Below are 8,237 nucleotides of genomic sequence, written 5' to 3'. Positions count from 1 at the left end.
CAGTGTGCACGAGTAAAGTTTAATTTAAAATGATGACTCCATATGCACAAATAAATCATTTCATCGAACATCATTAGGGTGCTTTTCAAATTTCTTTGGAGACGTTTAGGACTACGATTTTTTTTTCTTATAATGAACCAGACAGGGTAGCCCCAATAAGTCAATTTACCGGTTTCCTACGACGGCCCAATAAGCCTCTGCTATAGCTTGGGCCAGGTCCGGATATTGCAGCCAACGAACATTTATTTACATACACGAGCAAAAAAAAAAAAAAAAAAAAAAAAACTCCACTCTCCTTCTCCTGTCATTGTTGCCTTGATCTTCGTCTTGGTCGCCTTCCCTTCCCCTCGCCCTGCCGACGACCAGCAATCAGCCAATCCCTCAGGCAGGCCACCGCGCATCTGGTTCCCCACGCTCGCAAATCCGCCTTGCCGAGATGGTAATCCCCTCGCCCTCTCCCCTCTCTCGCTGTAATCTGGCCACACGCCTCTCCGTTTCTTCGGTTTACTTAGGGTTTATCCCCCAAGAAGAGATGGTAAAATCCAGTATTTCCAGTGCAATATTTAACTCTATCTCGGAGAATTAGCCGTCGTGGAAGGTGTTATTTCTTGAATTATGCTTGCTAGAAGTGATTTCTCACGGGTGTTGGCTTTGGTCTCTGCAGGGTTCCTGCCCTTCGGTCAAGAACATCCTTGTGCTGGACTTGGAAGGGAAACGCGTGGCCGTGAAGTACTACGGCGATGAGTGGCCCTCCGCGGCCTCCAAGTTAGCTTTCGAGAAGTCTGTCTTCGTGAAAACCCAGAAACCGGGTGCTAAAGCAGAAGAAGGTTATTTTCCGTTTTAAAGATGGGGAAATTTACTTTTCATTATGTTTATATATGCACTGTGAGGGTAAATACAAGTGTATGTTCTCTTCATGGACCTTACATTAGATACTGTGTGGAACAACCACCATCTTCCTGGGAACATTGATTAGCACCTGGCTGCCAACCTAATGGGCCTAGCTGTTTGTCATGTTGGCTACAGTTTGTCAAGTTCCTGCAGTCTATTCACCCCTGTTACTGAAATCTACCATTGGATTTTTTGTTGTTGTTGCAAAAGACAGTATTGCTGATTTTTAAGTGATGCTCAGTGCATGTACAATGTATTTCCTTTTCTTGGTTAAACATTAGTTTTTGGTAATTTTAGTAACTCTCAAAGTTCTGCATGTGTAAACAATGTTGTTTACTATGCTATTATTTTTAGCTCCAATCACCCAGCTGTATACATGTAAAGGACACCAATCACTATTTCTAAGTGATGCTCGGTGCCATTATTACTGTATTGCTTTTTGTTGGTTAAACATTAGATTTTGGTAATTTAGTAACCCTCATAGTTCTGCATATTTTAACAAAGCAATTTACATGCTAAGAAGCTAGTGTTTGTAGTTCCAATATCCATCTGAATACATTCATTAAATATTTTTGTGCTTCCTGTTTTGCAGCTGATGTGGTAATGTTCGATGGTTACATTGTTGTGTACAAGTTCATCGAAGACCTACATTTTTTTGTAACTGGAGGAGAGGAAGAGAACGAGCTCATTTTATCATCAGTTCTTCAGGGTTTTTCCGATGCTGTTGGCATTCTTCTCAGGTTCGGGAATTCCCTCTTATTATGTTTGTCGCACTCTATGTTGCCGGGTTGTTTTCCCTGGCTTTACTAATCGAAGAGAGTATTTTCTCTTGTTCCAGAAGCAAGGTAGACAAAAGGACCGCCCTTGAAAATCTGGATCTCATCTTTTTATGCATTGACGAAGTTGTTGATGGAGGGTAATCCCGTGCTTCCATGTGCTATTATGCTAAGCTTTGGCTCCTTTATTTTGTCCTGTGGAATGACACCTGCAACTTGCACTGACTCTTTTCTAGTTTTGAGCATCATGAGAAAGGAATTCATCTAACACTTTTCCTGGGACAACTAGTATCGGCTATGTAGAGTTGATACTTGATACTACCTCTGTTTCAATGAATAAGGCTTGTTTTTTTGAAAATTCAAGCCAAGTAGAATAGATATCATATGAAATTATATTTCATGGTGTATCTAATGATATTGATTTTGTATTTTGCATGTTAATGATTGTTTGTAAACACTTGGTCAAACTTTACATGGTTTGACTTTTCATAAATAATATAAACCTTATTCATTGGAACGGAGGGAGTAGAAAAGAGAAGAAATTGACTAGGGAGAGCTGGTTTTGTGGTTCTTAATAGGATGGTTAGTGATTATCTACTGTTGTCAAGAAACTGTCGTGTCCAAGTGCACCCTATTCAACACTGTTTGCTAACTTTACCTAAGAAGTGGTATACTCATTAGGCTGTGATCAATCAGCTAAGAAAAAAATGGTTCAGTGTGAGGGGCGCTTGCTGTTCAAATTTGTAGGTATTTCTTGAGCTGTTGAAGAGATGAGCAACATGACCTCAAGTTAAAATTTGCATTTGCGCTATGCTAATACAGATAATCTGTGGTTAGGCACCCTATTCAACACTGTTTGCTAACTTTACCTAAGAAGTGGCATATTCATTAGGCTGTGGTCAATCAGCTAAGAAAAAGAATGGTTCAATGTGAGGGACGCTTGCTGTTCAAATTAGTAGGTATTCTTGAGCTGTTGAAGAGATGAGCAACATGACCTCAAGTTAAAATTTGCATTTGCGCTATGCTAATACAGATAGTCTGTGGTTAGGCAGCCTGTTATTTTTTTGATAATTTGTGGACCTGTAATTCATTATTTGATTTCTCACAAATGGCCTTGCAGGATTGTTCTGGAAACAGATGGTAATGTGATAGCGGAGAAGGTGTCAGGTCATGGACCGGAAGGAGCTGGATCATACGCTGAGCAGGTATGTATAACAGAGTTGTGATAACAATTTCAGATGAAACTTTTCTAGTTCCAGGTGACTTATTCTCTTCTCTACTTGCAGTCGGTGACCCAAGCCTTCGCGGTAGCAAAACAGCACTTTATGAGGTCTCTCCTCAACTAGTGTGTAGGCATCTTTTGGGTTGACGAGGAGGTAGCATCAAATTTCTGGGTTTCCTCTCGTAGCACCGCACACCTAGTTTTGCAAGTGAGAAAGTGACTTGTATCTTGTGTGTGAGTTCATCTATTGCTGTGGCCGCCAACGTTTCGTTGCAGAGATGTAAACCTAAGTGCCTAACTGATGATCAGAATCCTTTGAAGTTTTCAAGAAACTTGTGATCTGTATAGATGTTGATGAGGTTATTTCACCTCCCTTTGGTGCATTAAAAATCCTGCAACAGCCTATGTTGTGACCGATATTTGTGAGCTGCAATTCTTTTATAATCCATCACGTTTATGCTCAAAATAGTGTTTGGTCCTATGAGGGATTTCCTGCCCATAGAAAGTTTGAAACAGAGTAATGAGCACTTGCGTTTTCCCATGAAACGCCTCGCTCAATACGAGTCTCAAACACGTCTAACGTGAGGTTGGACTTGACGTCCTATCTCTGCAATCATAGAAAACAGCTTAATTGAACAAGTAACGTCTCAGGCGTTATAAGGAACCAGTTAGACATGCTGCGATAATTCCTGTGTTCTGCAAGGTAGAACTGTAACAATTAACAATTCCTCGCCTGCTAATTTGATGCCAATACTATCGACCAAAGCAGAGTATCTTCAAAGTAATCGAACAATTCTATGAACTATTTCATGCCAATAACGACCGAAGCAGGCCATCTCCAAAGTAACGAAAAATTCGGGTAACAATTCTGTGACATGTAGATACCATTTGTTCCATGTCAAGCAGAAAAAGGAAGACACGCAGCAACCAGCTAGAGCGCAACAATCACTCCGGCAGTTTGCTGCCGAGCCTGCTGACATGCTGGCAAATGATGTCCCTCTGCGCGACCGCACCCTCGTCGGCCACATCGCTGAACTGCTGCATGTAGCCGTCGTCATGGTTGTGTCCTGCTGACGTCCGGTTCCTCTCTGAGTCCTCGCGGTCGATCATGATGTTGGTGAGCAGGCAGCAGGCGTAGATGATCCTTGGCAGCCGGTGCTTGTCGGGCCTCCACAGTTCTCCCTTGAGTACCTGCCACCTTTCTTTCAGCCTGGCCATAGCACCATGCACCACCATTCTTGCGGCGGAGTGTCGCCTGTTGAACTCCGCTTTCGCCGGAGATAGGTCGCGCCCTTGGTATGGAGTCATCAGCCAGGGAAGGAGAGGGTAGCTTGTATCCCCAATAATGTACTCTCGGACCACTGACCCTGCTCCCTCCCCATCTCCAGGGAGCTCCATTTGCCCCTCCAGCCTTGTGCCTTTCTCACATACCTTGTAGAAGCCCGAGGTACGCAGGATGCATGAGTCATCCAAGCTCCCAGGCCAGCCACTGACAATGTCTCTGAACCGCATGTCAGGGTCAACTATGGCCTGCAAGACCATGCTGTTCCTGTTCTCTCCATCAAGCCAGACATTGCTGTTAGGCTGAGCTGAAGAGCACATTAGGATGTGCGTTGTGTCGATGGCGCCACAGCAGTTGGGGAGGCCCTGGAGCTTTTCAAACTTTGCTTTGATGGTCGCCATCTCCTCAGGGTCAGGCCACTTCAGATGATTGATTGCGCGATCCTCCAAGGACTCGATAAACTTCCAAGTGATGTTTGAGATGGCTGAGTGGTTCATCCCGAAGCGATTCCCAATGCTCAGAAGTGACTCGCCAGTTGTCAGTCTCAACAGAGCAACAGCTACTTGATCCTCCAAACCAAGAATCGTCTTGTCTCCAAACCTGAAATTTCTGAAACCCTGTGTCTTTCTTGAAAAGTCTCCGCTAATAAGCGCGCAAATGTAGTCAAATGTCCTCCTCGACATCCTGAAGACTGACTCGAAGTTTTGGGACTCTTTGGAGTTGTGTCCTATGCAAACAACAGACAGTAGTGTCATAATCTGAATGTATCACAATTTACTGCAACGCAAACCATGAAGAAAACATGAATGGGAATTGAAGACATATTTAAATCCAAGAGATTCGGTTAATTCTTCCCATGCTTTTGAGTAGGAAAACTTATCCCTATCATTTTTACATACTTTTGGGCAACAAAGAAGATACCTTAGCCTTACAGTGAGTTAATACTTAGAAGGGACATGTACTAAAAATCTTAGAGTACGGCCCAAAAGTGTCTAGAGCAAAGCAACAAATCAGCAATACCGGGACGTTGAAAAATTCTACCAAATAATAGACAAATTTAGTGTATTAGCATACCTGGAGCAAACTAAAAATATATGAGTGTGCTGGGAAACTGATATAAGAAATGTTAAAGCTAAGAAAAAACGAATTGGATGAATAACTGAAAAATACAATTTAAAGTTTACAAGCAAATCATCAATAGAAGGCCCACCGTTCCAAGCTAAACATATAAACTAAATTAGAATCCAAGTAGTAAATCACACTTGATGTATCTGGTTAATAAATCACAGTTGATGTATCTGGTTAGTAAATCACACTTGCATTCATCATTCATGTTATCTGGTTAATAAATCACACTTGATGCTAAAATTTGAATATGTAACTCAAGTAGTACTCCATATGTATTATTTTAGCAAAGATTTGAAAAAAAAGAAGATAAATGCTGTTCATAAAGGGGACTTCATAGCCGCGTAGATTTCAGTACCAATGCTTCCAGTGATTAAGCTCATTTTCAACAGTCACTGTAAATTGCAGACAAGAACATTGCCTAGAACTCTAGGGTTCTAAATCCACTGCCTAAAGGACATGGGAAAACATGGATCGTAAGAGAGTATGATATCATGCCACTTGTTCAGGGAAACTTCTCTTGGGCAACTATTTCCTATGACCCCTGCACTTCATACTCATACACCATGCTGACAGGGCCTACTGAATCTAAATGTTACTGGAGTAGTCCAGTATTGCATTGAACACACAGCTAACTTTGAGAAAAGATCTATGAGTTATACAGACTAGAGTTGCAATCTTGTCGATATAATTCCCATGATTAGTAAAGTAAACATTACCCTTTTGACAATCATGTGCATTCTTCCCCAAATAAAAGAACTACGGAAGTTGGGGAGACTATCTGTGAACAGATAGGCCGATTGTCAGCAACAACATCTACATGACTTTTCTTGACTGAATTCTTCAGGAAAGAATATAAGCTACTATACTTCATATGCTTCGAAAAGAAAAGATCAATTAGTTCTTGCGACATGAAGGCATGAACAGTCGAGCAACCTGTTGTGGATTAGGTTGACATAATGGGCACAACCAACACGGACCTGCAGAGTTCATCACGCCGGCCCAAAACACCATTGCACACACATGCTCATAGATCTGAAATGAAGACAACGAACCAAGAAACCCAGAAACATCAAAACTAACCGTTCTCCCCAACATCCCCTACTCGATCGACACCAACCAGAGCAGCGGCATTCACGGCCCGTTATTGTTCATGCCCTGGCAAGCACCACCATGGCGTCAATCTGGAGCAGCAGCCCCGAGATTGCCCATGCTCCCGCACGCCGTAACCACCGCCGAAAAGCGCAACGCAACGAAGCAGATTCGTTTACACTAACCGCCCGGATTAAGGAGCGGCGCGGGAGCAGATTAAGCAAACGCATCGAACGCGTGCGGGCACGGGCAGTGCAAATTCAACGGCGGGGGTCTGGGTCTCCCTGATCCAACGCGCGCCGGCGGAATCCGGCCACGAACAATCCTGAGCGCCGAGAGGCTGCCGCGCATTACCGGGAACCGTCGAGGCCACGGCGAGACGAGGGACGGGCACGGTTAAGGAGGGACGAGGAGCAACAGTGGGCCGAAACAGGGCGAGGAAAGAGAGGGAGAGGACGTGTATACCTGCTGCAAGCCTGCGGGAGAAGGAGTCCCACCAGTCGGCGGCGTCCGGCGGGGGCATCGGCGCCGTCACCCCCGCCGGGAGGGCCTTCTCGGGCTGCCGCTTCCGCCGCTTGGCCCCCCTGAGTGGTGCCATGACGAGGGTGGAGATAGCTAATTCCGGAGCGGAGGAGAGATCAACGAAAGAAGCAAACAAGGCTGCCTGCTGCGGCAGCAAATGACTTGGAAAGACCCACTTGTTCAGTGCTTAAAAGAAAACAAACAGAGATATTGCTGTTGCCGCTGCTATGTTTTGTTTTTGCAGTGGTATTTCTTTTTGCCCAGCACCGCAGCCAGATAGATTAGCATGCAGGAAGCCTAGTAGTATGTTTTTTTTGGTCATTTGGTATGTGGTGAATATGAGATGCAATGCAACGCACACGCAGGGAGGGGAGGATCTTGGCAAGATGGGCAGCTTGGAAATGGGGCCTCTTGGGTCTTGGTCAAACGAGAAGAATTGTCTTGTGTCTATTTGTGATTCAATAGAAATATCTTAGAAGATTTTGCTGGCTAGTTTTGCCATTACGGCTATTTGCATCGACCGATGCAGAGGCCGATGATACTCCCACCGCTCACTGGTAATAACTTGGTTTGTTTTCTTGTAATTAGGAAAATATTCACGTGTTACACCTTGAGGTTGTAACGTAGAAGGTTGGGGAAATTGTGTCGCTACGCGCTTTACAACTGTACCGGGCAATTTTTTGTCTCGCTTAAGGAAAAGGTAAAATTCAGGAAATTCATGTGTTGCCTACTTGGCGCATTAGCACCTCTCTTTGCTACATGCATTACCGTATGCGAATGATGGTGACATGCTTCTATTTTTTTTTTATAGAAAACACGACTATTTTTTTTGGGTGAAATAATGGAAAGATTTGTGTGATCTATATAGGGCCTCAAAGTCGTAACGTAAAATATTAGGATTTGCTTTCTTACCCGCTTTACTAATACGCGGACAAAGTTTTCGCCTCATTTAAAATATAAAAAGTAATTGTTTTATTGAGTTTTGGCATGTACAATATAGTAATATTAGTCATCTCTTGGGGATGCCAGTTAGGATTAGTGATTTGGAAAAGAGAGAGAAAATATGTAGTCGTCCTCTCGTAGCTAAGATAAAAATAAGTATCTCCCTTTTGCCTATTGTCATCTTTTCATCACACATTTTGTGAATTACTTTTATCCATCACATAGTTTTATAGTATTTGCATGCAAACATTAATTGTAATAAATGTTATTAATATATCTACTACTAGTACTATGTACTACTAACATGGACCATATAAGATAGGACTTACCAGGTTAGACCCATTCGGAGGTGAGTACAGACATAGGATCTCACTTAAAAAATTTG

The 8,237-nt window shown here is 43.1% G+C and overlaps 2 protein-coding genes across 3 annotated transcripts; one reads left to right on the top strand and one right to left on the bottom strand.

Annotated features, from left to right (window-relative positions):
* Nucleotides 1-277: 277 nt before the first annotated feature.
* Nucleotides 278-3,308, top strand: LOC127344643 (coatomer subunit zeta-1). 2 transcript variants are annotated; one of them, XM_051370955.2, is made up of 6 exons: nucleotides 278-439; nucleotides 665-827; nucleotides 1,484-1,631; nucleotides 1,733-1,807; nucleotides 2,788-2,872; nucleotides 2,954-3,308. In XM_051370955.2, the coding sequence occupies exons 1-6, from the start codon at nucleotides 437-439 to the stop codon at nucleotides 3,011-3,013; spliced, it is 534 nt and encodes a 177-aa protein (XP_051226915.1). In that variant the 5' UTR covers nucleotides 278-436; the 3' UTR covers nucleotides 3,014-3,308. The 2 variants fall into 2 exon arrangements, with proteins under 2 accessions (XP_051226915.1, XP_051226914.1); XM_051370954.2 differs by having other exon boundaries at nucleotides 280-439; nucleotides 1,730-1,807.
* A 256-nt stretch (nucleotides 3,309-3,564) lies between these two features.
* LOC127344642 (protein ALP1-like) lies at nucleotides 3,565-7,087 on the bottom strand. Its single transcript, XM_051370953.2, has 2 exons — nucleotides 6,854-7,087; nucleotides 3,565-4,898 (listed from the first exon to the last, which is right to left on the bottom strand). The coding sequence occupies exons 1-2, from the start codon at nucleotides 6,984-6,986 to the stop codon at nucleotides 3,835-3,837; spliced, it is 1,197 nt and encodes a 398-aa protein (XP_051226913.1). The 5' UTR covers nucleotides 6,987-7,087; the 3' UTR covers nucleotides 3,565-3,834.
* Nucleotides 7,088-8,237: the final 1,150 nt, after the last annotated feature.

The sequence above is a fragment of the Lolium perenne genome, chromosome 3 (assembly GCF_019359855.2).
Source record: "Lolium perenne isolate Kyuss_39 chromosome 3, Kyuss_2.0, whole genome shotgun sequence".
In the NCBI taxonomy this organism is placed as follows: Eukaryota; Viridiplantae; Streptophyta; class Magnoliopsida; order Poales; family Poaceae; genus Lolium; species Lolium perenne.
This window is presented reverse-complemented; position numbering and strand designations above follow the sequence as displayed.

Coding starts and splice junctions, on each gene's coding strand:
- LOC127344643 (XM_051370954.2), top strand. Junction 828..1,483: donor GGGTGCTAAAGCAGAAGAAG/GTTATTTTCCGT, acceptor CCTGTTTTGCAG/CTGATGTGGTAATGTTCGAT. Junction 2,873..2,953: donor CTGGATCATACGCTGAGCAG/GTATGTATAACA, acceptor CTCTACTTGCAG/TCGGTGACCCAAGCCTTCGC.
- LOC127344642 (XM_051370953.2), bottom strand. CDS start 6,986: ATGGCACCACTCAGGGGGGCCAAGCGGCGGAAGCGGCAGCCCGAGAAG. Junction 4,899..6,853: donor CTCCCGCAGGCTTGCAGCAG/GTATACACGTCC, acceptor TTGTTTGCATAG/GACACAACTCCAAAGAGTCC.